Source organism: Rhodnius prolixus, unplaced genomic scaffold, assembly GCF_049639745.1.
Source record: "Rhodnius prolixus isolate KJV_2025 unplaced genomic scaffold, Rpr scaffold_12, whole genome shotgun sequence".
NCBI lineage: Eukaryota > Metazoa > Arthropoda > Insecta > Hemiptera > Reduviidae > Rhodnius > Rhodnius prolixus.
The window spans coordinates 8,698,289-8,712,701 of record NW_027411635.1 but is presented as its reverse complement, the minus strand read 5'-3'; the positions used below and the strand labels follow the sequence as shown (position 1 = coordinate 8,712,701).

General features: G+C 35.9%; 1 protein-coding gene and 2 long non-coding RNA genes across 3 annotated transcripts; 1 reads left to right on the top strand and 2 right to left on the bottom strand.

The window, feature by feature from the left end:
• Positions 1 to 1,294: 1,294 nt before the first annotated feature.
• On the bottom strand, positions 1,295 to 2,237 carry LOC141461731 (uncharacterized). Its single transcript, XR_012463018.1, has 2 exons — positions 2,032 to 2,237; positions 1,295 to 1,947 (listed from the first exon to the last, which is right to left on the bottom strand). It is a non-coding gene; the product is annotated as an uncharacterized lncRNA (long non-coding RNA).
• Positions 2,238 to 3,860: 1,623 nt separating this feature from the next.
• Positions 3,861 to 6,546, bottom strand: LOC141461727 (cathepsin O-like). The gene is made up of 5 exons (XM_074143004.1): positions 6,315 to 6,546; positions 5,696 to 5,937; positions 5,478 to 5,613; positions 4,948 to 5,407; positions 3,861 to 4,035 (listed from the first exon to the last, which is right to left on the bottom strand). Exons 1-5 carry the CDS (start codon positions 6,501 to 6,503, stop codon positions 3,998 to 4,000), a joined length of 1,065 nt encoding a protein of 354 aa, XP_073999105.1. The 5' UTR covers positions 6,504 to 6,546; the 3' UTR covers positions 3,861 to 3,997.
• A 211-nt stretch (positions 6,547 to 6,757) lies between these two features.
• Positions 6,758 to 13,178, top strand: LOC141461732 (uncharacterized). Its single transcript, XR_012463019.1, has 3 exons — positions 6,758 to 6,897; positions 7,552 to 7,638; positions 13,045 to 13,178. It is a non-coding gene; the product is annotated as an uncharacterized lncRNA (long non-coding RNA).
• Positions 13,179 to 14,413: the final 1,235 nt, after the last annotated feature.

Here is a 14,413-nt window from a genome sequence, read left to right as displayed (position 1 = left end):
TTTTAAAAATAATTCTAAGAGTGATGAACGCCTGCATCAGATGAATCCCGAACGTTCCTCACATACTCCTGAACTATTTTAGCTTGAAGGGGGCTATGACCCCTTTAAGTGTTTAAAAGTTTAGCTTCCTCAAAAAACTCGTATATTTTATTATTTTAAAAATTTGTAGTCTGGTCGAATTAGGTTAATGGGAAATTCGTTATCACTCTAAGCTTAGACAGAAGCACAACCTGCCTCCCCAATCATTGATTCTAATGAAAAACATTCCAGGATTGGTCGTCTCCTGACATCTGATAAAATTTTCAAAAGTTGGCCTCAAACCACAGAAATGTACATCTTCTATAAAGCGTTATTTAGAGAGGCATTCCAGTAAAAAGCTTATAATTTATTAAAAATTTGTTTAGATCCTATATGGTCTAAGTCAACTCTCCCCTAAATTAGGGGGTGAAATAGGAATTACAGTTTATTAATCACATATTAATAATTATAGAATCAATGACTTTAACTTCAGATGTAATGCTTTTGAAACACCTCTACCCCTGTTTGTGTACGTTCAATGATAGACAAAAAGCATGGTAGTCTCAAGGGACTCAGCCTCTTAAAAAGCAAAAAAGCTTCGCCTCAAAAAATATTCCGAACTTACAGGATGGGCTAAAACTGTTAAAAATGTAAGGTTGGGAACGGGAGGTGGTTTTAATGGAGAACACAAAGAAATTAAATTAAAAGGAACCTTTTATTACAAAACAGAAAATTAGTAAATACAATGGTAATTCCACCTTCGCTACCGGCGTATAAGTGATCGTATTGGACGTCTCAGTCCCACTCCAAAGATAAGTCAGTCTGTCGCTCAGTGTCGGGTACCACAGCTGGCTAGAGTCAAGCGGCAGGTAACAAGAGCGCTACTCCCTCCTCCAATATGCCTTCTCCGCTCCACAGGCCACACTGACTCTCTTCTCGCCAAGGTGACCCATGCCCACTCTACACTCCAAGTCTTCTACAACCCCCTCGCTTATCCGCTCCTCACATCGGCTCCCCCTTTAAAAAAAGTGGAGCTTCCCCAAAAAGTTTCACTTTTCCTTGTTTCCTTCCGGGGGGGGGGGTGCTGAAGTTAGGTTTCGTCGAAGACTAAGCCGTAAGGTTGGTCGTTTCCTCTTGTGACTCTATGCAGAATTGCCCTCTTCTTCCGGTGCCTGTTCTGTGCGTTTTCACCTTTCTTCACCAGGCTGTCTCCATGCACTCAACAGGCTGCTATTGAACTTCTTAAGGCTTACTTCTTACTTCTTATGGCCCCTACCAGGTGCGGATTTCTTTGTCGGCCATTCGGGGGTAAGCACTCACCGCTTGTAACTCCCCATCACTCGTTCTCCGTCAGCTCTTCGGCCTCTGTCTATCTCTAGTCCAAAGTTATGGTCAAAATCAGTCTTGCTTTTCTAAGTTAGTTACCTATCTACCTATGGCTCTTCTTACTCCTTCTCCTCGGGCTTATTCCCTGAATTCCCTGATATTTGGTTCCGGTACCGGAATCGGGGACGAGTATTTACCATTCCCGTCGGATCTGGGATCCCTCCCCCTTATTTCCAGCCGCTTCATCCGGTTCCTTCTCGCGACGCGAATGACGTCTTAGGGTGTACGGTAACCTTGAAACTTCGGCCGCTTCCGATTGGTCCCACTTGTCCTGCCTTGGAGACCAGGTTGGATCGCTCACCCCTGTAGGTTTTTCTACGGATTCCTCATCTTGGGAACTGGATCTGGCCTCCCACTCGTCCTCTGTTACCTCCGACCTCTCCTCGTTCCCCGGCTCTCTACTACTCCTCTTCTCTAAAACGCCTCTTATCTATTTTCGCTGCCGAGCATAAAACTGCTTAAATTATCATCTATTGCACCCACTCCTTCACTTTCAATCTGAGTCGTCTTGGGCAAGTTTTTTTTCGTGCACTTCTGTCTCTCCTGCAACCCAAAATATTCGGGGAATCAAAACTAGCCAACCCGCGCTATGTACAATTTTCTTTATTTATTTAAATGTTGACTTACTTAAATATCCAGAAGTTACATTCTGGCGCAACGGTCTGTTAAGAGAGCCTTATCTACTCTGTTTCGTTGGCGGCGATCCAAAGCAGTTTTACCCACCTATCTTCTGCAGTGCTTTCTCCAAATAGACCTGGCGCTTATCCCGTCGGGCTTTCCATAGAATATTCTTCATGACAAACGTTCGGAATCTAGCCACATGACTAGCCTCCCTATTTTTCCTTTTTTGCTCCAGCACCGAGAAAATATCAAACCCTAATCAGATTTTGTGTGTAGAGTGCGGAGTTCTTAAATTATCAATCTTCTTCGATTACCGTGCCATATATTTTCTTCATCACTTCTAATATACCCCAGTAATATTAATGACGTATATAAATGGGGTCCGCAATTAGTTTTTTTCCTCTCTTTTCCTCCAAAAATAATACTCTTATGAAAAAATTATTTAATCTAATACTTGTACATATTTTATAATTTATGTTGATTTTATTTTATATATATAAATATATATATAAAATAAAAATTTATAAGTATTAAAAGGTAAAGCAAAATGTAAATAATTTTAATTTTTATAACAAAAATAATTATCTAAATTTATATTATAACTTTTTTTGAACCCACATTAAAAAACAAATAAAAACTCATAAAGGTTGAATTTTTATATTATGCTCTCTTGATCAACTTTTGTTGATGCTTAAGTGAGTTTTAGTTGTGTGGCTTTGTTTGTTTAATGCCATGCAAACAAGGGCAGCTTGGATTATGGTGTTCTTTTGGTCCACCCGAGGGACCTGCGCTAATTCCAGTTTGCTTTTATGTCCCCCTTTTCTGGGCGCCTGTATAAAATAAGCATTTGAAGCTGACTATCTAGATGAGGTATTATTGGCTAGACGCATACCAGTCTACAGTTACTTGGTATGCACTGATGTTCTTGTTTGCCGTCTGCCCATTACTGTATACATATAACCAGTAAATATTGCTGTTGTCGGCTTAAGATGGTAGCATAATTAGGGCTAACCCCTAACAATCCAACAATTTTCGTGGTTACTTTGACCCCATGTTTTAAGCCTCCCATGAAGCCAGTTTTGAGCCTAGAAGAAACTCTTCATGATCCCAAGTACAGGCTTACTATTGGGCTTTTATGGCTCTCATGGCCGGCTTAAAATCTTCCTCACAACTTCACTATGACGTCACTCGCAATGAGTAAAATATTGATACAACTTAAGCATCAACAAATTCTCTTTTCAAATGTTTCTATTACGATTTTATAAACTTGCTTTAAGAAAAAATCTTTAAAAAAAAATGTCAGCTCTGTAACGTCCTTTTTTAAAAATAAATAATTTATTTTTCAAATAATTATTTTCTGATTTATCTCAAAATTCAGATAAACCTGACCTCTCAACCGTTTTCAATTAAATGCACAATTAAATGTTATCTTCATTCATCAATGCTGTGAGAAGCTGTTGTACCGACTGATTTTTTTTTTTTACAATTTTTTTGTGAATATAAAAAAACTGTAATCAAGATCACAAAGTATAATTGATAGCGAATGTTAAACAAATTGCTTGTTCTCAGATCTTTAAAGGTTACTATTAAGTGTGAAGCCCATCCTTATAAAGTTGGTTCAGGATCCTGGCAACGAAAGAACGAACTTGTGACATATTGGGGGAGAGGCAAAGTGATATTTTTGAATATCTTATCAAATTCTAAAGACTCAAGATTGAATCAAGAAAAAAACCCAGTTAGGTCGAATATAGAGAATAATTGTTTTTAAAAATGAAACAAGAGTTCACTTTAAGTTTTTAATTTAAAGAAGCGACTCAAAAATAAAAAATAAAATATTTATCATAAAGAAAAATTTATTAAGTAGAAATACTTAAAAATGTAAAATTACAAAAATATATAAATCTGGAACTGCATTTTAGAGAGCAATATTTTTAAATTCCCGCATTTCTTTTCTTCTGTGTATGACAGAGCCTCAAATTACGTCAAAAATGACTACATCACTGGATATACCTACAAAATATGTAAAATTAAAAAAACAAAAAAAAATGGTGTAACACTCCCTTACTCCAAATATTACAATTCCGTTACTCTGTTCTATTAAAATTTTCCACTAATACTGGATTATACTGGATTTGTTTGTTCTCTACAATCATGTATCAAAATGCTAAACACGCACTCTTTCAACGAACAATTTGTTAAAAACCATATTTTCGTGTATAAGGGATCTTATCTTATTTCCGAGGTAGTCTCAATTTCGAAAATTTTATTCATCGCAATTTGGAGAAAGGTAAATTAATCTCATAATAAAGTACAAAAACCTTAACATATTAATCTTTTAACGATTAATTGTTTGTATTTCTATAAATATGCCAATATTCTGTCTACTGGGTAGCTTTTAAAAGGATCATGCATGACTAGATTTTACTGTGCCATCCCTAAACAAAAAAAATAGGCGATTTCACTATGGAATAATCCACAGTTATTAACCACTGCAACCTCTCTTTGTTACAGTAATTCAATTTTTCTTTGATACCACAAAGGTTCTTTAGAGGCTTAGAGCTCAATACAACCTGTTTTCACCTCCTCTTCGGTAGTACAAATGATAACCCACAAAAAATGAGCCACGGATCGCAATGATTAGGGCATATTATTATTAATATCGAAATATTAGGATAAGGTCTAGGCTATAAACAGAGTAAGGAAGAAGCTGAAACTGCAGCTCATTAATTTTTCAAGCATTTCCATCCGAATCCCAAAATTTAATTCACATACTTGGAAGTCGGATGGTTTGTTTATTTACTATCCCACGATTTTTAATTTTCTCGTAGTGAGCAAATGGTCAGCTTACTGTGTCACATCTACTATCAGGATTTTTTTTTTTAACCCCATGATACCTTTTTTTTTATACCCTCCATCACTTACCACATACATTCGCACCAATAGCGATCTTCAGATATCCATTCTCTCCGAAATCTTTACCCCAGGAATTTCTCACTAAGTAATGCGGTATATCAGCCGTCAGATCATAACCCACGATGACTACAGCATGGTTGAGACTGGCACCGTCGCAGTGAAATCTAATGACACCTCCAAGATAGTATTGCCAGGAGATGGCGTTCACAGCCACGGTAATCGGACCATGGTTAGCTATCACATCCAACATCTGCTCTTCTTGGTCGCTGAAATCCCTACACAGGAAATCGTCTCTAATTGCCACACCATGATCCATGGATTTATTCAGTCTACAGACATCATTGTGCAGTACTAAAGGGTACTGCTGCTCAGTCTGGATCTGGATTTGATTCTCGACCAACCACTCTAGAAGATTACAAGTATCTCCTCCATTACAGCCTAAATTGCCATTCCCAGCGCAGTCAATCGCCTGTAGGAATTAATCCAGAGTCAGTCGTAGAAATACCGAGATTTAAATTAAAGAAATCCATGTAGGTTACCTCTTGGACGCTGAGCACCCGAAGCTGGCCAGTCTTGAGGGCTAGCATGGATTCAGCATTGCTGATAGTGCTGAAAGCCCAGCAAGCTCCACAACTGCCTTGGTTCTTGATTTGGCTGACGATGCCTTGACGTCTCCTGTCATATGAATCAGAATTGAAATTTAATTTTAATCAACATATAAACCAACACATACATAATTATACATATTTTAAGTTACCAGTCCACAATTTTAGGTCGAGCCTGACCAGTTAACTTCAACAAGGGTCGACCTCGATCGATCCCATTTTTTTCTGACAAAGGGTGTTGGTGTCTGTGGTTTTCAAGGTGGCTACGACGATGTCGTAGATATCTGGATTTAAACTCATTCTGTGACAGGTCGGCAAACTTTGTAAATCCATAATAAGCTAACTGGCTGGAATTTCTAAATTTATTCCAGTCTTGAAACTGTGTTATTGCCTCCTGTAAAATAAAGAAAAAAAAATTATACAGGCCAAACACCTACTGTATCGTACAAACAAATTATTGACAACAATCAAATCCGGTAAATACTAAATACAAATAAAAATAAATACCGACAAATACAGTTACTATAGTAATACCGTAATACAGTATTATATGTAGATTACTCTCATTAGCAACAAGAGCGGATACAGGGCTTGAGTGGTTTGTTATTTTCACAAGTTTTCAGTTTTAGTCGTGTTTATCATTTTCTACTAGTAAAATAAATCAATAATGAACTATTTAGTAAACTCCAATCATGCAACGTCCCTGAAGTCAGTGCAATGTATATTACTAATAAATTTACCACTTTATATTAAGTTACGTAATTAAGTTACCTTAAAATTCTTATAGCGTTCTTCATAATCTTTGGAATATAAATCGTAAGATTTATTAAATCTTGCTAAATAGGAATCAAACAGCAAACGAGTTTCTAACGACTTTAAATTATCTATTTTAATTGGAATACCAATAAAACATAAAGCGACGATAGCTAAGGTAAGAGACACGGCACGCCATTCTACCATAGTTTCATTTCATTTGTAAACAGTAACCTTCTCAGATCAGGTTAGTCTAGCCTAGTGCAGCATTATCTTTCCAAAGAATTGTCCCATTTAATATACACTCAAAAACATCAATTTTTGTCAATTTAATTAGTTGCAATTTTAGTTCTATAGTGTTTTGCCATTAATTAAATAACATCTACTGATGAGCAAAAAAATAAAGCTGGTTCACTGACCTTTTTAACTTGGGACAACCGTAACTCACCTAAGGAGTAACACTGTTTTCAAATATGTACTACAGAACGTAAATTGTAAATTTAATGAGCTACCATTTTTCTGTTTTTAAGCCAATCAAAATACGAGCTAAAATTGAGGCAGCTTGACTCTCTCTGAACTTAGGGCTGCAATATATAAAGAGGTAACCATAGCACCAAATATACAACATACATTAGAGCAAATCTAATAAGCTGATCAAGCCTTATACAACTGCCCTATCGGACAGTTTTAATAATATTTAAGTTATGGCCACAGAGAAAATGGGAACCAAGATATAAGCCAAAATAGAGGCTGTTTCACTCACCCACAAGTAGCGGCAGCAATAACTAAATGAAAGAATACGTCAGCACCAAATTCCCCTGAACATAAACTTTAATTAGCTATTGGCTTTGCTATATAGTTCAATACCATCCAAGATTCAAGCTATAAAAGAGCTGCTTCACTGAAGATTTCATCTAGGGGCAGAAATTTTTCCTTCAGGATTAACTCTATTTTCAAACATCCTAACATAGTTCACAATTTGTAATAAATTTGATCAGCAATGATTTTAGCTCGATACAATTTTAGCGACTGTGTTAATGTAACTAAGATATGAACGAAAAATTGCGGCATCTTCGCTCACGCGTTAATAACACTATCTTTGAATTTTTTGAAAAATCTAATAAGAATATCACACTTAAGGAATAGTTCTGCCTAGAATTACTACAGAATATGAATCAGATGAAATTAGTTTGCGACAACTTTTGAAATGAGCAAGAGAAACATAAATTTTAATTGAAATTATTTTATTTTTTAGATTATGTTCATAAAAGGTGACCACAGAATGACCAGTATTGATGACGTCAAATTAAACTTGGCTATTGTTCTTTTTATTTAACAAAGGGTAAGTTTTCTTTTTTAAAATAATAATTCTATGGTAAGATCTCCCCCCTCTTTTGTTTCATATTTTTAGGATAGGATGTGACATTCTCAGTGTGGGTGTTTGTGTGTGTTGTTCTATTAGAGTTCACTTTATACTGTCTTCTTACCCTGGGGTTGATGGGTTAGAGAAATGTTACTAAAACCACCCTCTTCTTGAGGATATTTCACCCGCTGCCTCCTCTTTTTAGGGGGTGGATTGTAAAGTTCACCCCCTTTTATCCACCCCGGCCTATCCCCCAAGTTTTCAACCATTTTTCACCCTCCACCATATTATATGACGTCACTTCGAATCAATACAAAACCTTTTACTTGTGTGTTCGTAAGGAGAAGAATGCGTGCGTGTGTGTGTGTACGGGGTGGTAAAAATTGGTGGGGGTAAAAAAATGTATATTTTCTCACTCCTCTCAGTTCCCATCCTTTTCCAGTTTTTGGAGGGAGTTTTTATGAAAAGTTTTTTAAGGGAAGAGAAGCGAGTAACGGGTGGGTTGTGTAGGAGCTGAGTTAGGGGTCTAACATTCTGCCTGCCTCACTCCCCGCTTGTTTCTAAGTCTCTTAGAGCAATGGGCATGCTCAGGAAATACCCCTCCACACTCACACACACACAATGTGAGCTACTTTTGAAAAGGAAAGGCATGAATTTTTCTTTACTTTCTCTTACTGATCGTACACATATATAAAAGTAGGTCTATCACTTTTTTAAATTGCGCGACCACTTATTTAATATTAACGAAGACTATGCTTCTTTAGAGAGGTATGAAAGTGGCGGTACACTGAACGCAGAAAGCGAAGTTCTCAGGTTTCAGTCCAGCTGGTTATTTTATTCTTTTTAGCAGCCCATTTATAATTTATATTGCCCATGGATGGGACAGGGTTGCCTGCAACGTGAGAACACTGACAATGTTTAAGGCTGATAACTGAAAAGGCTCCGGGCGTCAATGACTTCAGATCGGCAACTTTAATTAACGTGCCTTAAAAAAAAAAAAAAAAGAACCAAGAACTAATGTACAACAAGCATGTGTCCAAAGTACTCAACATTTGCATCTATCAAATACAATATGTTGGGAAGTAATACCTACAAAAGTACGAAGACAGTACCAATGTATTAACATCTGCATAACATTAAGTGGAGCTACTACCTGAAATTCATTCAATTTCAACTCTAACTTGGCGTCACAAATAGCACAGGGTTTAATTTTTATAGGCTATGTTATAGTGGAACTACAAGGTTGACTCTAGTATCAACATTGTTCTGACAAATGCCTAATATTAAGGGGTAATAAAATGTGGACTGGCATACTGTATAGAATCACTAAACAGTTCATTACCTACACAAATTAAAGGGTGAGGTTCCATTCAGGTAGTACCTTTTTTTTTTTTTTGTTATAAACAAAGTATTTTACTTCTGTCCGCAACACCCAATTGATAGTAAGACTGGAAATAAGCGATTACTACATTTATTTGTACCTGTATAACCTTAAGGGTAAACATCCAACTAATGCGATGAAGTTAGTACTAAGTTATCTATTGCTTGAAATATTGAAGGTGCTGCAAGCATGCTTCAATGTATGTGCCGCCAAACAGTACAATGTAGGTTCTACCAACTTTATTAAAGATAAACTGCAATGCCTTTAGGGCGCTCTGCAGTCAATAAAATAAAATCATTGATGGTCGTTGTAATAATGCTTTGTTTAAAAAAAAATCAAAACACATAAGAATAAAAAAGAAAAGCAAAGCAAGTTTATCCATCTATCGGCATTAACGGCTGCAACGTATTAGAGTGTTACTTCTTAAGTGTTCAGAAGTAAGGACAATTTTCAAATCTACAATCTATGTACAGGGATAAAAAATCTTAAAAGTACCACGCAGCCAGTGCAGTGAGCAGATCTATTATCTACTGAGTATTATGAACTGCATGTCCAGAGCGCCCCATTTGGTACGACCTACAGATCCATCCTGCATAATATTAAAGTGACCCATGGCATTGTGCACTGTGCAAATCGACCAACTATGTCATGTTTAAGAAGACTATGGCTAATTTAACATGACGCAAGTTCAATAATATTAAGTTAAACTGTAAATATGCCTTAATGTGTCTTGCAAGATGTATAGTTTGTAGGTTTCTATCGATACTAGATAAGCCTAACACTTTTTTATGTTTTTAAAAACTTTTACAGGGATGTTAGTGGTGTGAGGTGGATACTCGGGAAAGAGTGTTGTGACATCATTGTTCCAATGAGTGTTTTGTGTGAGACTTTTACCATTCCGTCTCTTTACCACCTCACACACAAAAATTTCCTTCTCCGTCTTTTTTCCTTGGCCTGCGAGCCTAAGGCACACAGTTTTTGTGGGGGATGGGACTGTGACTTGGGGTGTTGAGTAGGTGGGGGGTACAGGGGTTTCTCCTGGGAGGATTTAGGGGGGTAGAGAAACCTTCCTTGTGCACCCCTCTGTTTCTATCCCACTATTTTACTTTACCATGTTACGCTACCACCCACCACCAAACTTGTAGGCCACCATACTAGGGCTACCCCTAGAGCCTATGTTGGGGCGTAAGGGATGAGAGAGAGTAGGGGAAAACTAACCCATCCTAGCTGCCACCTACACCCCCTACCATAAACCACCCCCACCCACATTTTTAGAGTAGGAAAAATTTTTAAAAGATGGCGCGCGGGGGTTGGGGAGTTAGGGACGACAAAGCGAAGTAGATGTAGTAATAGTGGTGAGAGTGAGGGATACAGGACTAAGTAGAGGGCGCTTTCAAACATTATAAGGGGTGGCTGAACCTTCAATTTCTGCGTTTCTGTGCCTTGTAAACACTTATTATTATTACCCCAATTTTTTTTAATGAATTTTTATAAAACTCGGCATGTGTATTGATTAAAAATAATATAATCCCCCTCCAAACACCCAACATGCACACAAAAATGTACAAAACAAAAATTATTTAAAAGATATATATATTTTTCATAAAATAAAGTAAAAGTACCAAGTGTTAAAAAAATAAGTGTAGAAGAAAAAACGAAAAAAAAAATTAAAATACCTCAGTGAGTGTATTTTATTTTATTTTTTTAAAATTTTGGACTGCTCGTAATCAAAAACAAAATTTCAATCATCATTCCCTACAAGTTTCATTATGACACCTAAATTAAGTAAGTAAAATGTTTTATTTTCTCAAACTTTCAAATTATCATGTATTCATTTTGTTAAGTAAGGCTTATCACTTAACAATTTTGTTTTGTGATTCCTCCCCTCCAAATCCATCCCTTTTCTCTTTGAACGGGAGAAGTGTGCTTGATTTAACGAAGTTTTGCTTTTATTTTTCGTTTAAGACAAATAAAATTTTAATGTTTTTATATATATATATATATATATTTATGTGTACTTCAATCATTCCTTAGGAATTCTTAGTTTTGTTTCTGTAATTTCAAGATTGAAGGGGTGATGGGTTTGAAATTTGCAAGTACACATCCCTTAAAATGATTTAAATGTTTAGTATTTTGTAATGTTAAAAATGGAATCTTTATATATTTATAACAGCTCTTTTTTAAGCCTTTTTTTTTTAGTTTGAAACTTCCCCTCGGGAAAATACTTTTAATTATTTACTGCATTATGTTGAACGGTTCTGGCGGTTGAATATAATTACTGCTTAAGGCACTAAACAGACTTTATGGTTAGGCTATGCATTTTTATGTTTGGAACTCTTTTTCCACCCTTAGAAGATTAGGGTTACGTGGGGGTTATTAAATAAAGTTGGGACATTAATGTTCAGTGGCCATCGTTTAGTATTTTGTACGGTTTTGGCAGCTCTACCCATATAATTACTGAGAAAGACACACTGTAGAGGGTCTGAATAGGCCTAAAACTTTTTTCCCATTAGAAATAAATTTTTGGGTCTATTTTTTGGGTATACCTGAAGCTTGTTGAAAATTGAATACTCTAAGCAAGCCACGTTTAGGAACAATTGGCGTTTCCAAATTGACCTTATGTAATATTTGATAACTACACATTTGTAGACCTATCACTTTGATTTTAAGCTTTTTTTTTAGCCAGATTAAGTTAGGGTAGTTCATTTAAAGTGATTCCATGCCAGTATATTGCACAGTTCTAACATCTCTATACATAGTTTTGATGAAGACGTGTTGTTAGCCTATCATTTTTTGGTTAGAAGACTTTGCCTCTTCAATCATATTAAAAAGGGGAAATCTGGGCTTTTTCCACCTCAGAAAACTTGCATAAAATGCTGACAGCTGTTCAACTGGACTGAGTAGCCTGTCACTCAAGATACTTTCTGAGTATGGGGGATTCTTGGAATATATGGGTAAGCTGAGAAGACATCACGTTCTCTATCACTAGTGTCTCCTGATTGAAGTTGGGTTTAAAAATCCTAGTAGTTGTAAAAGGAGAGGTGAAACCATGTTTAAAAAGAGACAAATAGTTGGAAAAAAGGGGATGTTTTTTGTTATGTAATGTAGGGGCTGAATGGACGAAATAAAAAAGCAACTCTGAGGTTGCCAGAAGTATTCGAGGGTGACTCAATACGACACAAACAAGAAGCCTAAATTAGGGAAATAGTACTCACAAATAATATACATAATACTAAAAAAATTTAATTCATATCGGACGAAAATTCAGGTGATATCACGGTTTGATCTTGTATCATTTTGTAAAGTGATCTAATAAATACTATAAAGTGATCATGACCCTGGTTTTGTGGTTGATTAATCTATGTGGTAATGGAGATAGAAGAGAATTCCTTCAACTAGTAATATGAACTGTGGTCACATAAAAAAGGCATTTTAGATTCGATAAATTCGTATGACTTAGAAATTACAAGATTAAACTTTTATATCACTTGAATTTTTGTTTGATAGTTAAATGTACTGAATAAATTAAAACCAGGGGCATAGTCACTTTAAATTCCCGTTAATCTTAAACATTTGTGATTGCGAATCGATAATGAAATGTAAAAAGTGAAAAATCTAATTTCAGCATTCATTTAATTTATCGCAAGACTTTAAGGTCTGCCTTCTATCAGCTTATCACATACGTGTATCATTTAATAAAACCATCATTATTTTTTATTTAGCAGTATCAACTTTAAAATTTAAGTGCTGCGAGTTGATAATGGAAGGCTCAAAACGTCTAATTTCTGTTTACAGTACTCAGGTTTCTTGACGTATTATTTGTACTGAGTAATGAGTTATGATTGTACTTTTATCTTCTTTTCATGAACATAAAACTCAGACATTAAAACTTATCACAATTAATCTTAAACCTTCAAAGTGTTGTAAGTTGATAATGACAGCCTTTAAAAAATGAAAGTCTAATTTCTATGTTCACTTCTTGTATCAGGATGACTCTCTTTCAGCTTACCACATAAATTTTTCTCTTAAAACCAAGAGAACTTAAAAACTTTTTAAAAAACGATTAAACTATAGACGAAGATGCTACAAGTTGACATGGGGAGGCTCTAAAAAGTGAATGTTTTAATGTGTAAAGTTCATTAATCAAATCAGGTGAGTTAAAGGGTTTTTTTATCTACATTATCATTTGAACTTATGACGTAAAAAAACCCACGCCCTTATATAACTTTATTGCACCATTCATTGACTTTTAAAATTAAGTGTAGAGTTGATAATTGAAGGCTCTTTAAATTAAAGTCTAATTGCTGGCTTAAATTTTGCACGTTACTTTGAACCAAGTGATAATCACTTGCTTATCATATAAAGCTAGGTCTATATCGTATCACTTTTTCGAGCTATTATCCTTAAAATTAAATTGTACGAGTTGATAATGGAAGTCTCAAAAAAGAAGAAGTCAAACAACTGTATTCACTTTTCACACAATTGAAAGACTGTCTTCTATCAACTTATAACATAAAACCAGGGCGAATGGGACTTATCTCTTAGTACCATTAATTAATTGTAAATAATGCGAATTATGGAACGCTCCAAAAATTAAATTCCATTTCCTGAGTTCATTGAATTTGAAAGTCATGTCTTCCTATCTGTATTACCAGTTTATTCATCGTAATATGTGATTGCAGGTGAGTTCAGCAGCTGGGATGTGGCCGTATGCTTGGCGTATGGCTGTTTGGGTTTCAGCACCCAATCCCAGCATCTCAGGCAGAAGGGCCAAGTAAGTTTACTTTAGCTTAGTTCAGTTCTAGTTAAGGCGTACGTAATATAAGAAATGACCATTAAAGCTGGAAATGAAGGCCATTGCGATCTATATGAATGGGGTGGCTTTCAGCCAGCTGTTGGATTGTTCCTTGCTTATACCATTCTTGGCTACACATTTCTCTAATTTCCGCCAATAAATCCAACTTCTCAACACATGCCATTATTCTTATGAGATTTACGAGGCGTGTTTTAAGTAAGTACCGTTTTGAAATTATAGAAAAACAAGCATACCTTTCTTAACAATTTTATTTTTACATGAAAGTCTGTACCCCAATCTTCTTTTCCACACTAATTGCCACTAATATTAGGCACGTACTGTATCGTACAACCAGCTTTTGAATCCCATCCTCAGAAGACTGCCTCCTGATTTGACAACATCAACCACTGCATCACAGTGTTTTGACATTATCATCGTCGTCGTGGCGCTGACCACCCAGATGCATCTTCAAATGCAGAAACAGGTGGTAGTCCTTGTTAGTTTCACTTTTTTTCGTCAGTAATTACTGAAGGTCGCCCGATTCGCTCCACATCATGAACATTCCAATGGCCAACTTT